This window comes from Amia ocellicauda, chromosome 6, assembly GCF_036373705.1.
Source record: "Amia ocellicauda isolate fAmiCal2 chromosome 6, fAmiCal2.hap1, whole genome shotgun sequence".
NCBI classification, from domain to species: domain Eukaryota; kingdom Metazoa; phylum Chordata; class Actinopteri; order Amiiformes; family Amiidae; genus Amia; species Amia ocellicauda.
The window spans coordinates 9297740-9318223 of NC_089855.1; the positions used below are offsets into that span (position 1 = coordinate 9297740).

General features: G+C 42.3%; 2 protein-coding genes across 2 annotated transcripts in view; one reads left to right on the top strand and one right to left on the bottom strand.

The window, feature by feature from the left end:
- LOC136751747 (skin secretory protein xP2-like) overlaps positions 1-9691 on the top strand; it is a 48984-nt gene extending 39293 nt beyond the window's left edge. The window contains exons 2-3 of the mRNA XM_066707541.1: positions 9055-9401; positions 9443-9691. Coding sequence (XP_066563638.1) covers positions 9055-9401; positions 9443-9691 — 596 coding nt within the window. The remainder of the gene's footprint in view (positions 1-9054; positions 9402-9442) is intronic.
- Positions 9692-15660: 5969 nt separating this feature from the next.
- Positions 15661-19976, bottom strand: LOC136751774 (trichohyalin). The gene is made up of 4 exons (XM_066707557.1): positions 19948-19976; positions 19543-19592; positions 17017-18573; positions 15661-16929 (listed from the first exon to the last, which is right to left on the bottom strand). Exons 2-3 carry the CDS (start codon positions 19579-19581, stop codon positions 17035-17037), a joined length of 1578 nt encoding a protein of 525 aa, XP_066563654.1. The 5' UTR covers positions 19582-19592; positions 19948-19976; the 3' UTR covers positions 15661-16929; positions 17017-17034.
- Positions 19977-20484: the final 508 nt, after the last annotated feature.

The window sequence follows — 20484 nt, forward strand, 5'->3', positions numbered from 1 at the left end:
ATCCTAAGGTTTCTGCAGTGACATGTCTGCACAGCCATTGCAATTGGTGTCAGCAGTATTACAGCACAGGCCATATGGTGCTATGCGGTCCAGTTCAGGTTTGCCCAGATTTTACCCTGCTGGTTCTTTGTTCTCATGCTCCCTTTCTTGGGATAGCGGAAATCTAATTTAATGATTAATTTGCTTTCGTGTGGACTATGTGAGACAATGTTTGCTTAAAATGAAATTGGTTCTGCTTCTTTGTGTAATGTTTGCTCATAGAGTTTCAGGAGTTTCTTATCAAATAACTTCCTGTCAGGAAGTGAATGATTTTAAATTTGGTCCTTCTGCAATGTGGCATCAGAGCTGAGCTAACCTAGATTTAATTAACCAAAAACATATTGCCAGACATACTTCTTGAGCAACTTTCAATAACATTAAACAGGGCCCAATAGTTTTAGCTTAGGCACAAAATAGCCAAAAACAGAATGAATGCAACAATTTGAGAATTTAAAAAAATACTAACAGGTTTTGCTTTTCTGAATGTATTGTAGTTGTCGGAGTTTTAAAATGTAAGCAAATATTAATTTTATTTCAGAAAATCCACTATTTATCATTGAACATGTAAATAGAGGGACAGTTTTTGACTGCTTGTCACTTACTAGAAGAATTTACACAAACTTTCAAACAAGAGGAAAATAGGGATACATTAGGAGGCCATTCGCCCCATCGTGCTCATTTGATGTCCATTAATAACTAAGTGATCCAAAGATCCTATCCAGTCTATTTTTAAATGTTCTCAAATTGTTGCTTCAGCCACATCGCTGAAGATTGTTCAGATTGTGACGCCTCTCTGTGTGAAGAAGTGTCTCCTGTTTTCTGTCTTGAATGCCTTGAAGCCCAATTTCCATTTGTGTCCCCGGGTGCGTGTGTCCCTGCTGATCTGGAAAAGCTCCTCTGGTTTGATGTGGTCGTTGCCCTTCATGATTTTGAAGACTTGGATCAAGTCCCCACGTAGTGTCCTCTGTTCCAGGGTGAAAAGGTTCAGGTCCCTCAGTCTCTCAGTAGGACATTCCCTTCAGACCTGGAATAAGTCTGGTTGCTCTCCTCTGAACTGCCTCTAGAGCAGCGATATCTTTCTTGAAGTGTGGAGCCCAGAACTGTCCACAGTATCCAGATGAGCTCTAACTAGTGCATTGTACAGTCTGAACATCACTGCCCTTGTTCTCAATTCTGCACTTTTGACAATATACCCTAACATTGTGTTTGCCTTTTTTATTGCTTCCCCACATTGTTTGTATGGAGAAAGTGAGGAGTCCACATAGACTCCTAGATCTTTCTCATGCGTTACTTCTTCCATTTCTATTCCAAGTATGTTTTGTTGTTCTTTTCACATTCCTAATAATATACCTGATTGAATATAAGTGTATTTTTAAGAAACTGAAGCTTTTGAAAGAATCCCCATGCAGTTTTCTGTCAAAAGCTAACAATCAAATTATGTTATATGTCATGAGTTCCTTATCACCAATTCTTCTGGTTATTTCTTGGATGAACAGTAATTTATTTCAGTCATACAAAATACATAGCATTACTTCAGACAGATCATGATCCAATTTTGTATTTGTATTTGTAAATTGCTGTCACTTTCAGATTCACTGTAACTATATCCTGCCACATCAGATTGGTTGAACTCTGCTTTTGTATCATGTTAATGTAAAGATTTACATTGAAATAGGAAGAGGGACCTGGGCACATAACATTCTATTAATGTCCTATACACGTCCTGAATATCACTCTATGAAGAGGGTCTGAAGAAGTTTTGGATTCTTCATTTATTCTTACCAATTATAACAGCATATATGCAACCACAGTCCCAACTTCATTACAGTCATGTCTTCACATCTCCATGTCGAAATGTAATTAAATAGATCAGGATGAACGAGGGACACGCTTCCAGGATTTCATTGATCTCTTCATTAAAGCATTTTCTGCCACACAGATCAATCAGCAATAATGTTGGCTTACTACTGGCCTGAAAAATGATTGTTCACTGCATTTTTAATCCTCAGATCATTATGAGTGAGAAAAAGGTTACAGTGTATGCGTACCTAGCCATGCTTAGTTTAAGTAGATCTTATATTTTCCGCTAAATACCAACATCTCAGGGGTCAGTCGGGCACAGGAGTCCTTATGAGTTCTTCTAAATCATATTTTTTCCCCTCACTAGCCCATGTGAATGAGGTAGTGAAAGTCATGTTCCCTCTGACTAACAAAGCTTGGCAATTTAATGCTGCCAGAACTAGAGCAAATAGACAAGCTGGATAGGGGTTTCTGCTAAGAAATAAAAGATAATAAAATACATTATTATAAATGATGTGTTTCTGACTCGCCATAGGAATGTGGTATTGGAAAGGTTATATTCTGTGAATGTGTGTGCCTGTGTTTGTGTCTTTTTTTGTAGTTAATAAACAATCTCACAGTTATACTATATTTCTGTCAAAATAAACACAATAGTCTAAATATAATGACTAAATCAACAACAGTCCCGCTGAAAGTTTTGTATATCCTTTGCAAACAAAGCAGCTCAGCATAAAACCTAGTAACTTGCAGTAGAAAATATATCGAACTGAGAATGTATTGGTCATTTAAAAATCTGTAGCCTTTATTTTATTTTGTATTAAATTTGTATTACATTTTATTACATTTCATTTTCATAATGTATTATTATATTTTGTATTCATACACTTTGTATCCAATTCAATGACCCAAACTGCCTTTCAAACTGCCAAACTACCAAGGGCTACTACACCTTTAGCAGTGTAGACATATCCAATGGATAAAAAGGGAAATATATAATTACAATATATTGCATCAGGAGCACACAAGTGTTGATAATGGGGTTATATAAAATGTATTATAGTATTCAAGGAATGTAAATGTGAACCTATTCACATGTAATAGCATAGTTATAACCACGGAGTAGAAATTCATTTTAACACTTCAATTAACAATCAGTTGTTCTGCTATTAATTGCTACGTGAGCAGCTTACTTTCTCCTCAATTAAATTAAATGCAGTATAGTTAAACATTAACAGGAAAAGCTGTTCGCATAGATTTTCATGCCAGTTGAGTTTTATTATATTATTAATATTTACGTTTTATGTTTTTTAATGTTTTTTTCTTTCTTATATTGTCTTCTCACTGCAGATTTTGTCATCACTCTAGCTGATAATAACCATTCCTCTTGTACTGAGTGTTGGAAAACAGTGCTTCTTGCAGGTATGTGTTGCACTTTTAATGAAATGCCCTTTGCCTCCAAAGCTCCATTTAATTAATCGGGTATTATGCTTGTAAAACTAATTTAAAATGACTCAAATACATTAGATCTTTATATTTTTCTAAGAAGGATACTGATGATGGGTTCCTCAAAGTTTGAACAAAGTGATTTGAAAGTCATCAATGCCTATCTTACTATAATTCACAAAGAAGTGTGAGATGTTCATAAAATTAAAGAATAATTGGTTACAGAAAGTCAATGGAAACTTCTGTGCTAAGTGAGACTCTATGTTTACACATTTACTTCATATATACAGACCACACCAATAGCCAACAACGGATGCCGGGGTTAGTATTTCTGCACTGTATTATTCTTTATTCGTTTTATTTTGTATAACTCCTGATGCTTCTGTTCAAAAAGGCCCAAGACCACCCTTCTATGAGTATCATTCACACACACTCTCAGTTTTACCATTTCAAAGCGAGTCCATGTCAAAACTGTTCAATGGATGAGATTAACCCGTAACGTAACGCTTAGGTAGGAGTGAGAGCAGATAGGCAGAGATAAGTGTGTCCTACGGCTGTGTTGTGTTGTGTGACTCTGTGGCTGTAAGAACACATCGTCCCTGCTTAAAAGTACTAAAAATAGGGATTCTCTACACTGACAGAGTTATAGCTGAACAGATTAATTGAAACTAGAGGTCAACCGATAGTGGATTTTCAAACAATAACAATAATTAAGGGTGGGGGTAAAAGCCGATATCCGATTAATCGGACGATTTTTTCCCTCCCCCTTTTTTATCAATTAAAATCAATATATTGCATCAAATATATAGCATTCAATGTAAAATTGCAACACTTTGAACTTTATTATCAAACGAAATTACAGTATGAACTAAAAAATAGTGTAAAATAAATAATAAATAACATAAATAAGAACACATTGCTTCAAAATGCTTCAAAAGGACAGCAGCCACACCTAGTGGGATAGGTATTGAGATTCCTTCAGCAGTTTCTCATTGACTGATTGATGCCAACAGTGCACTGTGCTGTATGCACTTGAGATACTCTTAGAAAGCCATAGAGCTTCCTTCATTCACTTCAGTTACAAGTGGGCCACGTTAGCAGTTCTCTCCATTCATTGATATATTTCAAATAATCGTGGCAAGGAGGCTTGCAGTCTGCCCAGAGCTCACATTTGTAAGGTCAGAAATTGAATAATGGCTTTGCTAAGTGGCCTCAATGTTCCAGCTGCAGTCAGAGATCTGCAATCCGTCATGCTACTAATCGGGAACTAACAGGATGAAACTTGGCTTTGTTGAAGGAAACTTTCACTTGATATTAACAGGGATGCTTCCTATCTAATATTCAGAGAGTAAACATAATGGTATATATGATTATTAAATCCTATTGCTGAGGACATGGACCATCTGCAAAACTCACCTCAATATATGAAGGCTCCACAATTATTTTTATATTTGCATGGCTTTCAAGTAGCTCGGTTTGATAAGAATACGGAACACTGCCCAGGGAATTATTTCCAATTGATGGATTAGATTTAATGTCCATTTGACAAATTAATGAGAACAAACTGCACAAGTGTTGAGACATCATGGTCTGAATTAAATTACCATTACAATTCCTAATTAATTGACATGCTTCGTTGTGAATATGATAAATACTCCCCTGAATTACTCAGATAAATTCCCCAAATGTCATTCTATATTCAAACTGAATCAATTTCAGTAATGTCTCCATTGTTTTATACTTCAGACTGATTTCAGAATCTGGAGTAAAGTTGTCTCTGGGTTTATAGTGGCATAACCCAGGACCACCCCTTAATACTGATATTTTTAATCATATTGAAGAGAATTGTGTAGTATTTACCCACATCAGAGACAGAAGAACTCTTCACATAAAATGACCCTTTTAATAAGGCAAATTGAAATACAGTATATATATATATATATATATATATATATATATATATATATATTAATAGTCTACAACAAGAGCTGTCAACAAACACAAAAAATTGCTTCTGCCTGCTTTGCTGCCAGTTCTTATGAAATATCACGTGCAACATACTTCAGATTTATTTTAAGGTTTTAATCAACTACTCTGGTCATACATATATAGAACAACCGTAATACGAATCTAATCCTCAATAATTTAATTTGTGGATCGTGAGTCACCGCAGTATGCTGTACAAGTGCTGTCACTGTTTCAGTTGCTGCCATGTGATGTGCTGAGGGCATGCTTGTAAGATGAATGTTTCTTGATTACAATTGCTCAGACGCAGGGGAAATAACCAGCGATTTCATTTGTCATCTACGCCCAGCCAACTGAGTGAATTAAACATCAAAACAATCATATGTTGGACATACAGTTTAATAGATGCTATGAAGTGCATAGACACATTCAGGGTTGTATTTGTTTCCAACACCATGGGATGGTAGGTAGCTCTTTATAGTATACTCTTTGTCCTTTGTCACCCATAACGTTACAGTAAGCAACTTTTGCTGATCCCTCAAAAAAAAAAAATTCATATAATGCATGTATAAATGAAAGCACAATTTTAAAGCATTTCACAAAGTAAGGTTGAAATGGGGCTGTTACACATTGGATAACACCGCACTCTCAGCAAGCAAACAATCCTCTACAGACACTGCACTATCAGTAATGCATTTAAACCCATGCCTATGTGTTAAACTCCCGAACTCTGTGGTTTGAGACCCCTAAAGGAGGCCCTAGCTTACCAAACGTCAGCGCACAGATAGAAAACCTCAATCAAAGATGTAGACAAAATACAATAATCAGTAAAAAAACTACAGAAAATCCTTCAAACAAAAGAAAGAGAGAGAGAGAGAGAGAGAGAGAGAGCGAGAGAGAGGCATCGCTGACCCTAGCACTGTATGTAATTCTGGGTTGATGCAGTTTGGTCAAAGCTTGGAATGTTTTCTATGAGTACAATTCATGTCCTGAATCCAGGTTGTATGTGGACTAGATGCAGTGCCTCTTTACAACTACTGCTACTTAATATTCCCACAGAGGTGTCTCATATTCACACTTGGATTATGTTTAATTGCCAGTATGTAAGCGCTCAATTAATGGTATGTATAAATATGTGTTCATTAGCTTGCTTATAGGTAATGCATTTGTGAAACATAACACGTCCCTAAGGTATTGAAAGACAGACAGAAACACTTGTGGTGTGAATACTATGTTCATAATACAAAATAACCGTGAAAACAATTTGTAAGCGTGGGTGATGAAGAAAGGACTCGGAAGTGACGTGACTCAGTTCAGCGGGTCTTTATTTATAGTCAGGAGTAGGGTATCTTGTACATTCCCCTGTCTCTTACTACGGTCAACAACCTTTTCTCCTAAACCTAAAAAATGTTTATGTCACAGAAGAGTTCCAGAGTTGCACAAAGCTTTTGTAATATCATCCAATATCATCATACTTTACTTCCATAAAGTAATTAGGCTGATGAGTAATAGATAAGAGATGACTGTGGCTCTCGTACATGTAACACATAATGAAAATACATCATTTGTTCTTAAGAAATGTCATAACCTTGTTGCCTTTCTCCCCTGGGCAATGATATAGATTTGGTCCTATTTGTTCCTTTTGCCTGATTTCCCAGACTGGCCCACTGGCTGCTGTGTTTATGACACCGTGGAATATTGGAACGGTGCTGGCAAGAAGTCTTTTGATTTTGGTGTCAGTCCAAAACACCCTAGAAAAAGTAATTTTATATTGGGTGGGGGTGTTGAGAGAATGCCTGGAGGCGTGAGGAAGCAGCCCCGTGCAATTCGAAGGGAAGGCACTGGTTCAGTTATCGCTGTGGAAAGGAAGAGATGTGCGTCTGTGATTCTGGAGGCTAAGGAAACGTAAATTCACTGTAAATGTGATTTAGTCTCAATTCAGTGTATATGTGAACACAAATTACTCTGGAACAACAAATCTAAACAATACAATTGAATTAGATATAGCCTCGCTTACACCCCTCTTATTTGAGATTTAGAGAATGCATGTAATTGCACGCAAACTTTATGGAAAAAAATCATTAATTTGTACATTAATTTGTATTGGGACGGTTCAAATGTCAGCCTGCTCTCAAATCACATCACTTGAGAACGATAAACCAATAGAAAAATGGTAACAAACACGTCAGATAGGTAACAATAGTAACAAGCTAGCTAACTACACCCCAGAATTAGGCTAAACCAACTAAAAAATGATTAGGCCTATGCTTTTTTTACATTATGAACAAACTTCCTCTTCATCTTGTGTTACTCTGTCAAATCTATTCAGCATGTAAAGCCAAATAAATGTATAATACATTAATGAACATATTATGTACCATAAAACAGCAACAACACTACATAATGGAAAATGATTGTAAGCATTGTAAGCATTATTATTGCCACTTGTTGCCACTTTTATTGTGTTGTTTTGTATCATACCGAATAGACTTATTTGACTAAATGAGCGATTACAGCAATTACTTAATGTTAACAAACTGGTTGACGAAGGACGTTCTAATGGTGTCACTTAGAATGAATATCCTGCACGTTATCGTGGGAAATGTTAAGTTGTGAATGCAGTTCAATTCAAGTACAATTAACCCTTTCCAGGCAGCCCATTGTAATTTCGTTCGAATTCGTAGGATGACAGACTTATTAATTACACATTGACAAGTAGGCGGTTTTATTTTAAATTAGCATAAAATCCTTCCGCCAGCAGTTTCCGAGTCTACAGTGATTCTCATTCACATCCGCGCCGCTGACACAAACTGCCTGCACTGACCGCTGTGGCGAATAGGAAAATAGACAAAAGTTGGGCTTATAAACCAATACAGTTGTGTTTTATTAAAACCCTCCAATATAAAGTATTTTTGACAGCTGTGAGGCATTTGAATATCCATGGTTTCGGTTATTTTCAATCATGGAGATTCCTGTAACCAGCGGTTCCCAAACTTTTTGACTGGCGCCCCCTCTATACATTTGGGTCACAGCTCTCTGTAGTTCTGCAGTTGCCGAATTTTTTCAAACTGACAAAGTATACACACATCTTCACACGTGACACCCCAGTCTGCACAATCAAGGGAAGTGTAATTCATATTTTTTTCCCTACCTGTGAACTCCAGATGTTTGGCAGTGGACTCTTTGTCTCCAGCTGCAATTTATTTGTATGTTTTTATTTGACCGTAATTAATACCTCATATAAGCTGCAGTGTGTTTTGGTCTGAAACTACCAAGAAGCGGTTCACACACGACAATCCTCTATTCTGATTGGCCAGGACTGGATATGGATTAATGTAATAACTGATTTCCACTCTCGTGAGCAGTTTGTTTTTAATGTGTGGAAAAAGTAGTTTCATAAAGTTAAGTTGATGGAAAAGGAATCAGTTTATCTAATGCAATCTCAGCGTCCCTGGGTCCGTGTGTCCCTGCTGATCTGGAAATGCTCCTCTGGTTTGATGTGGTCGATGCCTTTCATGATTTTGAAGACTTGGATCAAGTCCCCACGTAGTCTCCTCTGTTCCAGGGTGAAAAGGTTCAGGTCCTCAGTCTCTCAGTAGGACTTTCCCTTCAGACCTGGAATAAGTCTGGTTGCTCTCCTCTGAACTGCCTCTAGAGCAGCGATATCTTTCTTGAAGTGTGGAGCCCAGAACTGTCCACAGTATCCAGATGAGCTCTAACTAGTGCATTGTACAGTCTGAACATCACTGCCCTTGTTCTCAATTCTGCACTTTTGACAATATACCCTAACGTCTGCCGCCGATCCAGAGGTCCCGATCCCGGTCCCGAACCCGGCCGCCGCCGCCGAGCCAGAGGTCCCGATCTCGGTCCCGAACCCGGCCGCCGCCGCCGAGCCAGAGGTCCCGGCCTTGGCCGCGTCCGCAGCCGAACTAAAAGTCCCGAACCCGGCCGCCGCCACCGCCGAGCCAGAAGTCCCGATCCCGGTCCCGAACCCGGCCGCAGCCGCCGAGCATGAGATCCCGGTCCCGAACCCGGCCGCCGCCGCCGCCGAGCCAGAGGTCCCGATCCCGGTCCCGGCCGCCGCCGCCGAGCCAGAGGTCCCAATCCCGGTCCCGAACCCGGGCGCCGCCGCCGAGCCAGAGGTCCCGATCCCGGTCCAGATTCCGTCGCCGCTGAACCAGTGGTCCCGGTCCAGATCCCGGCCGCCGCCCAGCCCAAGTGCCCAGCGGTCGACGCCTTCGCTGCTGCCGCCCAGCCCAAGTACCGAGCCGTCGCCGCCTTCACCGCCGCTGCCGCCCAGCCCGAGCAGTCACCAGCTCTGCCCTCGACGGTCCTGATGCCTGTGTCTACGGCTTCCATGCCTCCAGATGCTTCCACCCGAGGCTATTACTTCTCCGCCTCCTGTGGTTCCCTCGGTGCCGCCTTCCGTGGCTCTGCCTCCTGAGGCTACACCTACAGATGCATCTACGGCTCCGCCTCCTGAGACTGCACCGTCTCCAGTGATACCGGCTCCTGTGGCTGAAGCTTCTAAGGCTCCGCCTCCTGAGGTTCTTGCAGATCCACCTTCCGCGGCTCCAGTCACTTCCATGGTTCCGCCCCCTGAGACTGTGTCGCCTCCTATGATGCCGTCTCCTGTGGCTGAAGCTTCTAAGGCTCTGCCTCCCGAGTCTCCCACGGCTCTGTCTTCTCTGGCTTCTATGGCTCCGCCCATCAAGACCTCCTTGGCTTCCACGGCTCCTGCAGTTCTGCTGTCAACGGCCCCTGAAATTTTGCCTCCCGAGGTCCCTTCGGTTCCGCCTTCCCAGGCTCCGCCCACCGAGGAATTTACGACTCCGCCTTTTATGGCTTCCACGGCTTCGTCTGTCAAGACTCCCCTGGCTTCCACGGCACTGCCTTCTGTGGCTTTCACAGTTCCTGCAATTGTGCTGTCCACGGTTCCTGCAATTCTGCCTCCTGAGGTCCCTTCGGTTCCACCTTCCCAGGCTCCGCCCCCAGAGACATTTACAACCCCATCTTCTATGGCTCTGCCTTCTGAGGCTTTCATACCTCCCGAGGTATCAACCGTATCGCCTCATGAGACTGCGCCTCCCTCGGCTCTGCCTTATGAGGCTTCTACTACTCTGCCTCCCTTGGCGCCGTCTCTTGTGGTTCCGCCATCCTTGTTGCCATCCCCTGAGACTGCAACTCCTTCGGCTCTGCCTCCAGTGGCGCCACCTTCCTTGGCGTCCCCTCCCGAGACTACCAAAGCGCCGCCGCCTCCCGAGACTTAGGAGGCTTCAACAGTTCAGCCTCCCGAGGCCTCCGTGGAGCCGCCTTCCACAGTTTCCCTGTCTCCATCTCCCAAGCCTTCCAAGACTCCACCTCCGACGGCTCCGCTTCCTACAGCTTCCGTGGCTTTGACTTCCCAGGTCCCGGCTTCTGTGGCCTCATCGGTTCCGTCCACCGAACCTCCAGCACCTCCTCTGCCCGACCCAGACCCTACCTGTTTCTGGAGATTGCCTTCCAGTTCTCCAGACTCTGCATCTGTCTGGAAACTACCTTTCGGCTCTTTGGATCTCACCTCTGTCCTGCAATTGTCTTTCAGACCTCCAGACCCTGTCTTTGTCTTGTGGCCATCTCCTAGACCTCCTGAACTCGTTCCTGTCCTGAGGCCATCTCCTAGACCTCCTGAACCCGTTTCTGTCCTGAGGCCATCTCCCAGACCACCCAAAACTGTTGCTGTCCTGAGATCGCCTCCCAGACCTCCTGATCCCGTTCCTTACCTGTGGCCACCTCCAAGACCTCCAGAACCCGATCCTATCACATGGCCGTCTTTCAGATCTTTTGACCCTGACTTGTGGCCACCTCCCAGACCTCCCGACCTTGCCTTATGGCCACCCTCTAGAAATCTTGCCCTTTTCCTCCTTCATGTCTTCTGTTTCCCCACTACCTTTGGTCCTGATCTTCTGTCCCATGGCTTTCCCCGCTGTATCCAGTCCTATTCGGCTGCGCCGAGCGTGGAGGGGGGGGGTACTGTCACAGTTCCCTAGCCCTGACCCTCTTCCTCCACTAGAGGCCGCCAATGTTCTCTTGCCTTTTCCTGCTCCCTTCACTGCTTTCCTTTTTTCATTCTATCAATTTATATTCCTCCTCACCCTTGTGCACTTCTGCTTCTGTCCTTTGTTCTCATTGGTCCTGCTCTTGTCTTCTTAGTTTCTGCTCTCCTTTATAAACCCCTCACTGCCCTCACTCTGGGCAAAGTGTTGTCAGCTCTACCTGCTTCACCTAGCTGTGTTCTCCTGGTTCCTTGTTCTCCTGGTTCCTTGTTCTCCTGGTTCCTTGTTCTCCTTAGCCCCTTGTCCTGTACCTGTTTCTATTGACCTCCTGGACTTCGACCTTTTGCCTGTGACCTCGACCTCGCTATTGGATTCTCCTTGGTTTCTGTCTGCTCAGTGTAGTAGCTCTGCACTTGGGTCCTTTCTCTATTAGCTTTACGGTCCTCTCACGAGGCAGCCGTGACACTTATTAATTACACATTGACAAGTAGGCGGTTTTATTTTAAATTAGCATAAAATCCTTCCGCCAGCAGTTTCCGCAGTTTTTCTGCATTACTTCATCCAGTTCTGTTCCTCCCATCGTGTAATTATAGTGGACATTTTTGTTACCTGCATGTATTACCTTGCACTTGTCCACATTGAATTTCATCTGCCAGGTGTCGGCCCACAACTGAATATTATCCAAGTCCCTTTGAATAAACTGCTGCCGAGATTGTATCTGCTGAGCCACCTATTTTAGTATCATCTGCAAATTTGACAAGTTTGCTGTCTATCCCAGAGTCCAGATCATTAATATAGATTAGAAAGAGCAAAGGCCCTAGTACTGATCCCTGTGGAACTCCACTAACAACCTCACTCCAGTTAGAAGCGACTCCTCTAATCGACACCCTCTGTTTCCTAGACATCAACCGGCCTGCCCAGGAGAGTGGCTAGAGGACTAGTGGGACGATTTTCGGCCCAAAATTCCGGCCCCTTTTTAGCCTTAAAATGTTTTTTATTGGAGAACTCTGCATAGCAACAAATTGTTTTATCCAATAGCAGAGATCTTCATTGAGGGGATGAGCCATTCAAACAACTTTTAAAGCAAACAGGTTTTGTATTGGTTATAAAGAAATTCCCGTCTCTTAGAGAAGACGGGAAAAGATGGCGACACGCTGAAAATGCGCACTACATGAGAGTGCTTTTAAAGGAGTCAAATGGGGGATGTTTTGAACATTTTACAACTTCTGAGACCGGTAAAACTAAATAAAACTAACTTTTTAGTATTGTAAACTTTTAATTTGGCACATTGATTAGTATTGTGCACAGTTATGACAGTGATTTGGGAGAGGGGGGCAGAAGTTTATCACGGGAATAAATGCGAGGCGGTGATGGTGCAGATGAAGACGTTTCTAGTTTATTTCCGCTGGTCAACCTATATGTCAGAATCACCTTTTCCGCATAAATAACAGATAATGTAAATTATAAATTGACACAATAGATAAATAATAAATTAGTAATAGTCCGAGATGTATTTCCACACGGCAACCCCGACCGGCCGATTTCTCCGCAATGGAGAAAGATCACATCTGCCCCGAGCCAAACACACGCGTTTACAATCAATGCAAAGTAAGCAATGTACATGTATTATTATTGTTAGTAGTAATAGTATTTTTATTATTATTAAATATTACTGGTAGTAATAACGATAACAACAACAATAATCTGCACATTTTTAACATGTTTTTATATTTATTCAACACGCAGCACAAGCCGACCGTCCGATTAGTTTCATTTTTGTTGTTTTGTGGTGTAATTGTGACTAGTTTATGGACAGGTGCGCTCTTTGCAAATCTTATTATATCTCTTGAACAAGTATTTGTAAACATCTGTGTTTATTTGTAATTTTAAAAGAACATTCTGGCGATTCATATGAATATGATTTTTTTAGTGTTTATAAGCCAGGTTATTTCTGAAAACTGGGTTGTTTTGAAAATAAAAATTGCGTCTGTATAAGTTTAGTTTCTTTGCCAATGCACATTTCTGTAGTCATTTGAAAAATAAACAAGTTATGGTAGATTGAAAAATGTCAGTGTCGTATGTTTCTTGTGATATACAGGTTTCATATGATACTTATATGTATTTATGTAAAATTAAGTAATTTGCTGCGCTATGTTAAGCGCTGTGATTTTTTTGAGAGCGCTCTAGGCCTGATGCGTAGAGCTCCCCCTGTGGGCCTAGTCCTCTGAGTTTTAAGATGCTCCTCTATTTTCTGTCTAATCATTTGTTCCAACATTTTACAGGTAATGTAGGGGAGACTGATTGGTCTGTAATTTCCTGGCTCAGTTTTGTCCCCTTTCTTGTGGATTGGTGTGACATTTGCTGTCTTCCAGTCAGTTGGCTCATCCCCTGTTCTAAGTGTCATGTGGAATATTTGAGTTTGCGGCCTATAAATAATTTCCCTCATTTCTTTAAGTACTTTTGGGAATATCCCATCTGGCCCAGGTGATCTGTTTGTTTTTAATTCTGCTAGTCCCTTTAGTACCTCCTCCTCATTTACCCTGATCTCTCTTAGGGTTTGACTGGACTGATTGTCAACCTGTGGCATGTTATCTGTTTTTTCTTTTGTAAAAACCTCTGTGAAATACTCATTCAGAACATTTGCCACATTTTGTTCGTTTTCCAAGATACTTCCATTTTTGCCCTTTATCTGTTTCACTTCCTCCTTTATTGACCTCTTGCTGTTGTATTATTGAGAACAACTTATCAATATGCCTGTGATTTATCAATAGAGAACAATGATGCTGTTTATTTTCATTAGGATCAGAAGCAGATGATTGTTCTTTGGCATCCAAGCTCCTCTGTTTGGGGCGACTGGTCCTCTGTGTTTGTAATCCCTTTACCGAGGGGTAGGACTCTTGACTGCGTTTTCTTGCGCAGCGACAGTGTGTGTAACACAGTTCCTACCTGGACAGGTACGAGTCACAGCTTCAGACACATTGTGCAAACAATCACCAGGACAGAGAGGAATGTTGATAAATACACTTTATTATACTCATCACTGTATCAGTGGCGCTTTTCTCCGTGTCTGTCTATTGCAAAACCTGCCTCATTTCATAATCAAAGCTTTCTGTATAAAAATACAACAGTTGCATGCTTTAACACGATTCACCTGGATCTCAAATACGGGAGACAAGGATTGGCAGCAATTCAAATGGAATAGTGAATAGTGAATATAGTGATATAGGGTGCCATGTAAGAGGGGGGAGTTGACCTTTGACCTTGAACTTGACTTGAACTTGAGGCCCCTTCCTACTGGGCTTGTTCTACGTCACTGAATAATTTGCATACTAGTGGCTGCAGTTCAGGGCATTGATGGAATGTACAGTCTGGTGGGGGTCTTCAGCTGTTTCTCAACCCCACACACACCCTCCAAAAGAGCTCTATTTAAGCCCTCCTGATTCTTTAGTAAAATAGCTCTTTTTGTCTGTGTGAGTGACGCAAGTCTGCCTCTTCAACATGTCTAACACTATCTACGAGAAATCCCTGAGAGGAAAACCCGGATGTGGGAGTTGGAGGATGAGACAAGTCAGGGTTACCGCTTTAAAATGGACAAGGGTTATGTCGGTGCGGAACTTTTTGAACTAGGGGATGGTGAGGATATGTCTACGCCTCTTGTAACCAGATTTGAGTATGCTGTTGAGGACTGGATGCATGTAAAGGACTGGAGAAGGGAAGGTGATGTGGATAAAGCGCTTAAAGCGCTGAAACAGTGGATCCTGAAATGGCCCCGCTGCCTCTGCAGTTTGAAACTCACGACTGGGATAGTGCTCTATCGCTGAAGCACAGTAGCACTGTAATGACTATGACAGGGTGCAATAGAATTTTGTGAACTCTGCGTATTTCCTCAACATCTTAAAACCATCATTATTTTATGATCATAATAATTGTCGACCAGTCCCAGGCATTGAAATACATTTCGGTAACATTCATTTTCATCCTCAGCGTCATCGAAAAAAATAGGTTTAGTATCAAGAAATAGTCAATTTTTCTTGCGTGATGGATTTTCGTAAACACAATTGTGTTGTACCCTGTCATAGTCATTACAGTGCTACTGTGCTTCAGCGATAGAGCACTATCCCAGTCGTGAGTTTCAAACTGCAGAGGCAGCGGGGCCATTTCAGGATCTCTATTCCACTGTTTCAGCGCTTTAAGCGCTTTATCCACATCACCTTCCCTTCTCCAGTCCTTTACATGCATCCAGTCCTCAACAGCATACTCAAATCTGGTTACAAGAGGCGTAGACATGACCTCACCATCCCCTAGTTCAAAAAGTTCCGCACCGACATAACCCTTGTCCATTTTAAAGCGGTAACCCTGACTTGTCTCATCCTCCAACTCCCACATCCGGGTTTTCCTCTCAGGGATTTCTCGTAGATAGCGTTAGACATGTTGAAGAGGCAGACTTGCGTCACTCACACAGACAAAAAGAGCTATTTTACTAAAGAATCAGGAGGGCTTAAATAGAGCTCTTTTGGAGGGTGTGTGTGGGGTTGAGAAACAGCTGAAGACCCCCACCAGACTGTACATTCCATCAATGCCCTGAACTGCAGCCACTAGTATGCAAATTATTCAGTGACGTAGAACATGCCCAGTAGGAAGGGGCCTCGAGTTCAACTCAAGTTCAAGGTCAAAGGTCAAATCCCCCAAGTAGCGTGGCCCAACCAGTCTTCCTTCATGCTGAAAGGATATCTTACACTATATTACAGCAGTGGTTTTCAAACTGGTCTTGGAGTCCACCTGCCCTGCTGGTTTCTGTTCCAACCGAGGTCTTAAAAACTTAATTTAATGATATATTGCTTTGTTTGTTCAATTAAGAAATCAATTAAGCAATTACAACCTCGTTTTGAAGAAAAAGCAGCAGGGCTGGGGATCCTCCAGGACCGGTTTGAAAACCACTGTAGTAAACAAATATAAACCACTGAAAAACAGATTCTGATACACATACTGAGACCCACACACTACACACTCAATATGCATCTCAGTGTATACAGTGCGTCTCAGTATACAGTGTGTGCGTCTCAGTAAACAGTGCGTCACAGTGTGTGCGTCTCAGTATACAGTGTGTGCATGTCAATAAACAGTGCATCTCAGCACACAGTGCGACACAGTGTGTGTGTCTCAGTATACAGTGTGTACGTCTCAGTAAACAGTGCGTCTCAGTACACAGTGCATCACAGTGTGTGCATCTCAGTATACAGTGCGTCACAGTGTGTGCGTCTCAGTAAACAGTGCGTCTCAGTACACAGTGCATCACAGTGTGTGCATCTCAGTATACAGTGCGTCACAGTGTGTGCGTCTCAGTAAACAGTGCGTCTCAGTACACAGTGCGTCACAGTGTGTGCGTCTCAGTAAACAGTGTGTCACAGTGTGTGCGTCTTAGTATACAGTGTGTGCGTCTCAGTAAACAGTGCGTCTCAGTACACAGTGCGTCACAGTGTGTGCGTCTCAGTATCGAGGGTTAAGTACTCCCTGTTCAATACCGCTGGCCTGTGCCAGCTCCATTCGATCTCTCGTCTCTGCTTGTGATGACTGAGGCCTTCCTGGGTGCCCTGGGATCTGTCTGGAAGGGCCCTGGACCGTGTATCAGACAGAATCTCCAGAAGGCCTGAGAGAGAAGAGTGAAAATCAAAGACCTGCAATCCAAAGTGTAATCCAAAGAGAAGTCAAAATCCAAAAATCATGAGTTCCTTACCGGGGTCAGTGTAGTCCGTCAGTGGGTCTGTCTGGGATTTTGAGAGATGTGTTGAACTCTCCCTCTTGCAGTTCTGGTGGGTACATAGTTGAGGTAGCGAGGTGGGATATACTGCCCGTCTATGACCAGGCCCCGTGGCTGGACACGCTGCGCAGCAGGGCGTCGGGTCTGCGACTGATGGCCGGTCCTCTCTTTAACAAGCTCTTGCTTTTTCACAGAATTAGAGCTCTGCTGAGACAACAGCTTCTGCTTTTCTTGCTCAAGACGGCGATTGAAGGCTTTCAGCTTCTCAGAGTTGTCAGTGAGCAGCTGAATCGTCTTCTGCGCAGAAATCAGTTCCTCACGTCGCACTCGATCAGCCTCAAGGGCCTTGTCCAGCCGGGAGGTGAGGTGTTGGATTTTGAGTTGATCAGCCATCTTCTCAGACTGATTTCTCTTCCTCTTGGAGAGGCCTTCCTCGCACCTCTCACTCTTGGTCTCAGGAGCATTCTTATGCTTGCGAATGAGAGAGTTGCGCTCCTTCTCCAGAATCCTGGACTTCTCTTTCTCCCCCTGCAGCTCTGCAGCGAGGTTTTGGATCTGGACCTTATAGTTGGTCCTAGTTTGAACCAGAGCATCACTCAGCTCTTGTATTTTCAACGCATTGGACCTTTGCAAGGACTGCCATTTTTCTTTCTGAGTGGAACTGAGTTCTTTCTGCTTTTCAGCGTCTTTAGTGAGCAGCTTGATCTTTTCCTGCTCAACAGTCAATTCCTCACATCGCACTCGCTCTGTCTCCACAGCCTTCTCGAGCTGTTCAGTGAGGTTTTGAATGTGGGCCTGATGGCTGGTCCTCTCGTCAGCTAGAGCATCAGCCAGCTCTTGCATTTTCAGTGCCTTAGACCTCTGATCAGACAGAAGTGTGTTCCTTTCTTCTTCAAGAGTGTAATTCAGTCCTTTCAGCTTCTCAGCCTCTTCAATGAGCAGCTGGATCTTCTTCTGCAATGCAGTCGATTCCTCACATTGCACTTGCTCTTCTTGCTGATGCTTTTGGAGCTGGGCAGTGAGGTGTTGGATGTTGGCTTTATCAGCCATCCTCTCTTGATGATTTCTGTTCTTCTGAGAGAGGAGTTCCTCACACCTCACTCTCGAGGTCAAGAGAGCCTTTTTCTGTTTGGAAATGACAGAGCGCAGGTTTTCCTGAACAGCCCTGGAGTTCTCTCTCTCTTTCTGCATTTCTGTAGTGAGGTTTTGAATCTGGCCCTCAAGGCTGGTCCTCTCTTCCATTTTCTCAGAGAGCAGTGCGTGTTTTTCTTTTTCAAGACGGCAACTGATTGCTTTCTGCTTATCAGAGTCATCACTGAACAGCTGCATCGCCTTCTGGAGCTGTGCAGTGAGATGATGGATGTCCGCCATCTTCTCAGAGATCATTCCCTCATAGTTCTGCCTCGCGGCCTCCATCTCCGCAAGTTTGCTGCCCTGCGTAAGCAGTAGGTTTCGCACACTTTCGCGAAGGGCAGCATTGGATTTGTTCTGCTCCTCTTCATGTGCTCTGAGTGTCTCAACCTCATCCAACCGCTGTGGAGGTGGGAAAGGATGCTTGTTTGTCAGGAGCAGGTGAGGTTAGAAGTTGTAAATGGGCTTATATAAGAAAAAATATCCCCCAAAATAAATGAATGAAATAAATGACTAATAAAAATGATAAAATAAAAAATGATAATGTACAAAATAAAGATGTAGTAAGTAATCATTTAAACAAACAATATACTCTTTCAAATAATTTTTAAAATAAAATAGTGATTAGTGTGTGTGTGTGTGTGTGTGTGTGTGTGTGTGTGTGTGAATGTGTGATATGTGTGCATAAATATATAGGGCTACATTTGTGGGAATAAAGTAGATGGTCTGGTTCATCACGTTAGCCCTTAGTTAATGGTTAAAGTTAGTGAGGGAAGATGATGATTTGGTATGTGCTGAGCAGATAATATTACAGTACATAAGATATGGGTAAATCAAAGTGTACAGCAAGCCTGATAAGTCACGCCACTAATCTTTTTGATAATACCAATAGATTTTGTAACTCTGCTGCAATCAACGTTACTATGATCTTTCCCATTCAATTTCTCATCAACTAGAACTGAGAAATGTAGTAGATTAATCCTGTTCCATTGAATTCCCTCTGGTTAGGATTCTAGCTGTATTTTTTAAAATATTTCTTACTTTTATTAGTGAAAATAAGTTGGATTTTTTTATATTTAAAGTTAATCTATTAATCTGAGACTTGATCTTATGAAATGTACCTTGACAAAGTCGACATAATACTTCTGGAGATGTCAGGGTATTACCACATTTACAGCAATATGAATTGTTATTCATAAGTCATTTTAGGAAAATACATTAATGAGTAATATAATGATATAACTTGTGTGTGTGTAAGTGAGCGTGTGTTAGACATCATCAGTGGTCCACACCCAAGCCACTTGTCATAAGTCTACTGTGGAGGTGGGGGATGAACGATCAGCTGGTCGTATTTCAATTATGCGATGTTACCTTTCTTTCTTTCCTCATTGAGATGTGGCAGCAGTCCATTTAACTGGTACCTTTAATAAAGAAATGAATAAAGAACTCAGTTCCTTTCAAATGGTTTGCTCTCCGGAAGTGAGCCGAGAGCCCAGTGTCAATACTACAGCCATTGTTGATTCTAAACTTGTGAAAATATTGTCACATATAATACAAATATCAGTCACATGAACATTTTTCTCAATATTATTCTTAGTCCTACTAGTACATTTTGTTATGTTTTTATGTATCTGCTTTTGTGTATTTTTTAATACAATGATTCTCAGTTGTCTCAGACTGGCACCATAAATGTTCTATGGATTTTATTTTTAATTTAGAGAAATTGTATAAATAATACATCGAAAGCCAAAGTTACGGGAGAAGAACAGGTCTTACCTTCCAGTCGCGTGTCTGCTCGGATAATAACCTGACGTCCAGAGTGAGCTGAAATAGAACTGACGTCCATTGTGACATCATCACATGGAAGGCCCTAGTAACCAAGGTCTAACAATAGGATATGTAACCTTGGTTACACTCTCAAAAGGGGGGGGGGGGGGGGGGTCTGAGAGAGGACCTGCGGACCTCGGCTCGGTACCGGTTTGGTTCGGGGTTGGGTCGGGGATGTGCCGATGGAAAGGGGGTGACTCGGCCCTGCATTCAGCCCTGTTTGCATTCACACTTGCCTTATGCTACAGCAAGGGTCCCCAACCGTGGTCTTGTAGGAGCCCCTACCCTGCTGCTTTTTGTTCCAACCAAGCTCTCAGTTACGTATTTGGACCCTTAATTGAACTAATTAACTAGACCAGAGCCTATTCATTGTTTTAAACAGTAGGGGGTTTAAGTTAACTATAGAATTGTATAAATAGCTTATTAAAGAACCAACTCTTTTATTACACAATTTAAGAAGTGAAATCTAAGCAGATTATTATTTCG

Excerpts from the sequence above, each read along its gene's own strand:
- LOC136751774 (XM_066707557.1), bottom strand. The coding sequence starts at position 19,581 with ATGGACTGCTGCCACATCTCAATGAGGAAAGAAAGAAAG. Across the intron at positions 18,574-19,542 it reads CAATGAGGAAAGAAAGAAAG|CGGTTGGATGAGGTTGAGAC; the intron begins GTAACATCGCAT and ends CCACCTCCACAG.